The 7107-nt window shown below is 54.1% G+C and overlaps 1 protein-coding gene across 1 annotated transcript in view; it reads left to right on the forward strand.

Moving 5' to 3' along the window:
- The window catches only part of LOC104491824 (zinc finger SWIM domain-containing protein 5), a gene marked incomplete at both ends in the record, with an annotated part of 27265 nt that overhangs the window by 19660 nt on the left and 498 nt on the right, over positions 1–7107 (forward strand). The window contains 6 exons of the mRNA XM_010134300.1: positions 631–777; positions 1704–1841; positions 2355–2615; positions 3018–3153; positions 4886–5043; positions 6945–7101. Coding sequence (XP_010132602.1) covers positions 631–777; positions 1704–1841; positions 2355–2615; positions 3018–3153; positions 4886–5043; positions 6945–7101 — 997 coding nt within the window. The remainder of the gene's footprint in view (positions 1–630; positions 778–1703; positions 1842–2354; positions 2616–3017; positions 3154–4885; positions 5044–6944; positions 7102–7107) is intronic.

Consider the following 7107-nt stretch of genomic DNA (forward strand, 5'->3'; position numbering starts at 1 on the left):
CGTGCAACTGTGCCTAATAATAAAACACCAGGTAGAGAGCTGCAGAAGAGATGGGGCATCTGCAGAGCTCACTCCACAGAGGCTTTAAGGAAGCAGTTCAAAACATCTCTCCAAATCTGCCAGTGCCCCCAGCGCAGTGCTGGATGCACAGCCTCACCCCATGTATCATCACCTGTGCCGTGAGAGTAGGGAAGGATCTTGGACAAGGTGCCAAGACCTGTTTGGGTTCACAGCAATGAGGGAAAACACCAAAAGCCGTCCAGATTTTAGGAGAGGTGAGTGGCAGGGTGGTAAGAACCTGTGTTTGGAGCCATCCTGTTGTGGTAATGCTGTGTTGGAAGTGCTTTCACTAGATAAGGTTTACGGAGGTGGGGGTTGAGGTACTGATGTGGCTGCTCTGGGTTGAACGTGGTGGGAGGCCTGTTAGTATTCCTCATAGGCATCACTGCCAGGAGCAGAGAGAAAGGGGTGACTTTAAGACATGAAGCGGGAGTTTGGTGTGAAGAAGACCATAGAAGAAAGTGCCCTGAAGCCCAACACTGTCAGGTTCTTTCCCACAGCAATACCATCCTGTGAATTTCTGTGCTCCTCTGGCTTAACCATGCCCCTGTGTTTGTCCTTGCCTTGCAGAACATGTCCCAACAGCCTGTGCTCGGGTGGATGCCCTGCGCTCCCACGGCTATCCCAGAGAAGCTCTCCGACTAACTGTTGCCATAATCAACACCCTGCGACTGCAGCAGCAAAGGCAGTTGGAAATATATAAGCATCAGAAGAAAGGTATGGGTAGAGCTATGGGAGAAGTGTCCCATGAGGTCTGGCTGGGCTGTCCCAGCTGGTTGAAAGGGTAGTGCTGCTCCACCCAGGGGGTCAGAGGTTTGACAGTGGGCAGCACTCACACCCTAGAAAGACAAACTGATGCATCTGATTGCTTGAGCCAAACGCACTGGGACTCGTGCTAAGGACAGAGGTGCCTGCTTGCTGTCTTTGGGCTGCTGGAGCAGGGATGTTCTTGTTCCTACTGTCGCCATGTCTGGTTGCTTGTAAGGATTGTCCGGGGAAGTGATACCTCTGTTGAAGAGTTGCTCTTTGTCTGCAGAGCAGTGCTAACTGGCTGCGTATGCTACCTCCACCTTGTATTTGCTGAGTAAATTGTACCAGGAGGCAAGCCCAGTGTTTCTCCTTTTGCAGTTGCAGTTGGCAGGGAGACAGAGTCAGTTGCTGTAGTGCTGCTGGTGGTCAGAGACTCTTGGGGCTTGCTACCTCAGCCAGCTTGAGATCATCAAAAGATGGCGCTTTTAGGACACACTGGGAGTCTTTGTCATCTCCTGAGAGATTTCTGCTTGTGTTTACAAAACATCGAGGCTGCCATTGCAAATGAGTCCATAACCTGCAGGTCTGACTTTGTAGACCCCATCTTAGGATACTGCAGTCCCTAATGTCCCTGAACAGAGAACAAGCCGCTGCATCTTATGTGTCCTTAGGGGCACCTTCTTTGTTGGGTGCCTGCTCCCTCTGATGCCTGTGGCAGTGTGCATAGTAGCTGCTCCTTGCCCTCGTGAACTGCCATGCCAGAGTTAGCCCTGGAGGTCCCTGTGTCCTAGGCTGTGGGGTAAAAAAAGGCTTCTGGTCTCAGAGACCACGCTGGGTGCAGAACCTGTCTTTAAATTCCTCACTTTTACTGTCTATCTTTCCACTTTTTGCAGAGCTGCTGCAGCGAGGAGCAACAACCATCACCAACTTGGAGGGCTGGGTAGGCCACCCTCTGAACCCCATCGGCTGCCTCTTTCTCACCCTGACCGAAGCTTGTAGATTAGAAGAGGAAAATTGCCTTGAAATTTCAGGTACGGAGCACTCCTCCTGGCTCCCTTTGCAGTGGCTGTGGCTCAGCTGAGGCCAGTGGGCAGACTCTGGGTGCAGGTCTGGTGCTCAGGACTCCTGGGCTCTGAATCTCCCTAATCTCCACCTTTGCAGGAGCAGCCAGGCCAGAGCTGCAGTGCAAGAGAAGGGGGAGTTAGCGCCCTGAGTTTACCCAGCCTTCAGGATTTGCAGCCGGAGCAGAGCAAGACAGTGCCTTAGCAGAGCTGGGCTGAGGCATGCTGGCCTGGGGGAAGGCTCTGGTGTCAGCCATGCACCCTGTTGCATGTGTCTCAGGTCTCCTAAGGAGAGTAGGAAAGAGGGTGAAGCCCACATCTCCCATGGGGAGGTTTTATCCATCACCTGTGGGTGACCGAAGGCAGGCAACAAGGGAAGTGTTGGGTCTCGCTTTTGAAGTTGAGAGGTTTTTCTCTCTGCTGTGGGTCTGCCACCTAGGAAGGCTCTTCTGACCCTGCTGTGTGTCTTCCCCCTTCTTCCAGATGCTGGGGACTCCAAACCCCCAGTGTATCAACACGTGCCCGTCGCAACCGGCAGCCAAGACAGTGGCGAGTCCTACCTGTCCCTGGCCTTAGAGGTGGCCCTGATGGGGATGGGTCAGCAGAGAGTGATGCCTGAAGGTCTTTATGCCCAGGACAAGGTGTGCCGCAATGAGGAGCAGATCATCGCCCGGCTGCAGGACCTGGAGCTGGATCCGGTGCTGGTGCAGACCCTGCGAAAGCAGTGCATCTTGCTGCTGGAAGGTGGGGGCTTGGTCCATCTAGCTGGCTTCTGTGTTTTAGCTGAGTGTTGGTAACATCTCCAAGGTGCCCTTCCCAAGGTTTACGCCTGGCTGACCCCATCCTGGCTTCTTCCTCTGGGGATGTGGTGCTAGTCTGTAGGATGGCTTCTCTGCCTCATCATCTGACAAAGCAAGGGTTTGCTGACATCTCTGAAGCGAGACCACCTTAGAGGCATTACGGAGAAAGGTGCTAAGCATGTGGCTTCAGTTTCTAAGGGATTTTGATCTGAAACTGTTTTTAGAAGAGGAAAGAGCCCTTTGCGCTGGATCTGTGGAGCAGATCCTCAAAGCTTTCAAGTGGTGCAAACCCTAGCCAAAGATCTTGCTGTTCTAATTATGGCTGATGAGCTCTGCTTCTGCCTAGGTGGTCCCTTCAGCGGCTTGGGAGAAGTCATCCACCGTGAGAGCGTCCCCATGCACACCTTTGCCAAATACCTGTTCTCCGCCCTGCTGCCCCATGATGCAGACCTGGCGTACAAGCTGGCTTTGCGGGCCATGAGGTTGGTGCATGTTTTATCCTGTCCCTGCCCCCCTGTTTTGCCTCTCTCCTCAGCTCTGCAGGGAAGCCAGGATGCTTTGTAACCCCAGAGCAAGAATGGGAGTGGAGGCAGACTTGGAGCTTGTCATGCCTGGGATCATCCAGTGCAGTGTGTAGGAGGGCACCAAGCAGCAGTACAAAGAGAATCGTGGTCTCCTTTTGGGTGATTCCTGGTTTACAAGCCCCATCCATAGGGATTTGCATGGGTCCGATAATGTCTGCTGGTCATGCCCTCCACCTGTGCCTCACCCCAGGCTGGACCAGCACCTGTCAGTCCTGGTGACAGGCATCCTCTGCTGGAGCAGGTCCCAGGCATGTGGGGTGCTGTCATCTGCTGTCATCCCCCTTCTGCCAGGCCTCGGGCACCTCCCTGCCCTCAGGAAGAGCTGTTATCCTGGCACAGATGCAGGGGGAGATGATTTGCCCCGGGCTCCAAGATGTCAGAGCCAGGTGGAGAGCACAGTCATGCTCTGTTCTCCATTAAAGCACAATTCCATCTCTGGGACTGGGGACAGGGCCAATATTTTTGGGCCACCCGTTTCCCTCCCTGGTGCATGACAGATCTCAGACATCAGCCCCTGTGCTGCAGGGGCTGGATGGGACTTGAAAAGACTGGAATTTCCCAAATGAGTCAATGCTTGAAGGACTGTCAACCCCAGAGCACGTCAGTGCCCTCTCCTTCTGACATCATCTTTCTTGCGGCATTTCCTCGGCGAAATGGGCCATCTCTCCCCAACACCAGGGGAAAATTTGAAATCTCCTTGTTCTGCGAAGAGCTGCTCAGGAGGACAGCCAGGCCTAAAAGGGCAGCCAAGGGCATTTGCAGTGCATGGTGATGCTGTGGCCCACCAGACCTAAGACCTCCATCTGCTAAGGAGGAACGGGACTGAGTGCCCTGGGGCTGCACATTGCTCCCTCACCATCTGTTAGTGCCCGTCCCCTGCTCCCAGCTGGGACCTCCTGTGTCGGGGTGTCTCTGACATGAGTGAGGAAGGTTGGGCTTCTGCTGCCCCGTAGGTACCCCAAGCCCACGAGTGAGGAGAACAGAGACAGTTCAGTGCTCTGTGTCGCAGGGGACAGTTTCCCTCCTGTATGCCTTGGCTGGCCATCGAGTTAGTGACACCAGCACTAACTCAAGGATTTAAGAGCCAGCATGGTTTTGTCACCTTGGCTGCTGACGTGAGATTCCTGCTCCCCTTCCTTAGGCTTCTTCTCCCCCCTGGTTTTCCAGGCTTTTAGATACCCCACAAAAGCAGGTAACCTAAACCGGCTGCGGGGGCCCTGGGTGAATGTGCCGCTGCTTCTGATCACAACTAGGTGTTTTAAGAAGAACCAGATGATAAAGCCAGGAGTTCTGCTGGGCACCCTTACATGAAAGGAGTGGGGAGGGAGGCAGGATTTTGGTTGTTTCTTTTTTTTCCTGAAGCTTGTGCTTTTTCTTACAAGTTTATAAATCACTTCACGGATCATTCTCCTCCTTTCAAGTTGGTCTCAGATTGATCCCTGTGCCCATGTGTTGAACATGCAGGCTCAGGAGCTCCCACATGTGCACAGCAGCAAGATGCTTTCAAAGGCTGCACTGCAGGCAGCAGCCTGCAGGCTGCCCCTGCCTGAACTCGCCAGCACCTCAGGGAGAGGGGGCAAAGCTGGGGCTGGGCTGAGTGTGATGTTGCCTCCTCCTGTTTGCCCTTCAGGTTGCCCGTCCTGGAGACCACAGCACCGTCTGGCGACGTGACTCACCCCCACCACCTCGTCTCAGTAGTCCCCAGCAGATACCCACGCTGGTTCACCCTGGGGCACCTGGAGTCACAACAGTGCGAGTTAGCCTCCACCATGCTCACAGCGGCCAAAGGTTGGTGGGGGGGCAGCTCTGGGATGATGCTGCACAAGAGCATCGAAGGGATTTTCCTGGAGAAAAGAGGGAGCTCCTGCTTCTGTTCCCTTGAGCACTGGCAGAGTGTCATGGGCAGAGCACAGTGAGCTGGCTGGGAGCAGCCCAGTAGAGTCTGGGATCCCTGGGTCTCTAGTCCCACAGGGCCCAAGGCTCATGGTCCAAGAGTTTGCTGAGTGGGATACCTTGGTCCCAGCCGCAGGGGGTTCATAAAACACCTTCTTGCTGGTCTCTCAGGCCTCTTTGGTTCCTGTCCAGCCACAGTGATTGAAGGTGAGCATGGGCTTTTCATTAAACACCCCTCCATCCAGAAACCAACCCCACTGGGACAGGGAATGCCTGTTAGTGCTGTTAGCAGTTAGTGCTGCTCACTGTTGTCCCACATGGTCTGTAGCAGCCTCCAGCCCCCGGTACTACCAGCCTAACAGGGAAGGTGACGCTTCCCTGGCAAGGTGGAAGGTGAATGAGTTGTCAGAAAGCTCCAGCCTTGCTGCCTCGGCAGCCTCTTTTCTCCTTCCAGCCCTTCTTCTGGCTGCTTTCTGGGGCTGGTGGTGCCCTGACCCTGCCTTGCAGTGCCCTGAAGGAGAGCTGGTTCCTGGTTTATCCTTAGTTTCTTCTCCCTTCCAGCCTTTAATGGGAATGAGGTTTTTATGCTGGGGGTTTAGGGCATAAAACTTGGATTCTGCATGTTTTTTCCAACCATGCCCATCCCCAGGCGTTCCCCCATCACAGCACGTCCTGATACGATCCTACATCCTCACAGCCTCTCTTGCCTGTGCCCCTGCAAGCTGTTTTAGGGAGCCTTGGATTTTGGTAGTGGTGTGAGTGGCTGCTGTGGTTGGCAGGTGATATCTTCAGCTAATGGTCAGTCACCCGAGATGCCTCTCTGTGCCCAGGTGCAGCACTAGGTTTTTCATACTGCTGTGGGTTATTTGTTTTGTTTGGTTTTTTTTGAATGAGGTTCATCTGCTCAGTTTATGACTATGGGAGTAGAAACCCCTGGAACAAAGCAGAGGGACATGATGTGACACGTTGGCATCAATGGTCTGCACCCATGCCAAAGGTCCCTCTGCCTACCCTGAGTCCCACAGGGGATGACAAGAGGATTTCCCAAGCCAGATGCAGGATCATGGTATTAATATGCCTTGATGGGTCCCTCCTCTTCCAAGATCCTGCCCCATCTCCCAATGCCATCACGTATCTTTTTAGCACCCATGGCCTCCTGTGGCAGGAGACCCACAGCATCACTGGGTGTTGTGCCAGGAACCCCCTTATTTGGAGGTATTGCAGCCAGTCTCAGTCATGAGAGCTGCCTGCCTGACCTGGGACATCCAGGGCCAAGCCACGGTGAGTCTGGGTGATCCTTGTCCAGCCTTTGCTAGCTTTACGGAGAGAGGGGACTTCCTAGGCAAGACAATACGTGTGCATAAACAGCTTTTCTTCTTTTTAATGTTTCTAAATGAAGACTGATCTTTCTGCATCCATTCAGCACTGGGCATCTCCCCAGACCCCATCTTTGTGTGGAAGAGTCTGCCTTAACAGCTGTCAAACTTCAGCCCAGGGTAGAACATCCAGGTGTCTGCTAATGTTCTAGGACACGTCTGGGATCACTCAGCGTTGTTAGTGCTCTCAGTGAGAAGATCGTCTTGATCAAGGATGCATGCTGTAGGATATGTCACCTGGGAGGGACACTCCATGTTGGTGCTGGACTGCAGGGCCTGATACACCATCCTCCATGCGTGTGTCCAGAGGGACTGGCCCTGCTGAAGGGGCTGTTCACCACCCAGTGCAGGCAGGAGAATGGGGCTTTAGGGCAAGGTGCGGGAAAGCCGAGCCATCTGACCATTCTTGCCTGCACTCAGGGGACATGCTGCGCCTACGCACGGTGCTGGAGGCCATCCAGAAGAACATCCACTCCTCCTCCTTGATCTTCAAGCTGGCCCAGGATGCGTTCAAGATTGCCACGCCGGCTGACAGCAATTCAGACACGCAGCTGCTCCACGTGGCACTGGAGCTGGGGCTCCC

Source organism: Buceros rhinoceros, unplaced genomic scaffold (genome assembly GCF_000710305.1).
Source record: "Buceros rhinoceros silvestris isolate BGI_N320 unplaced genomic scaffold, ASM71030v1 scaffold27300, whole genome shotgun sequence".
Classification (NCBI taxonomy): domain Eukaryota; kingdom Metazoa; phylum Chordata; class Aves; order Bucerotiformes; family Bucerotidae; genus Buceros; species Buceros rhinoceros.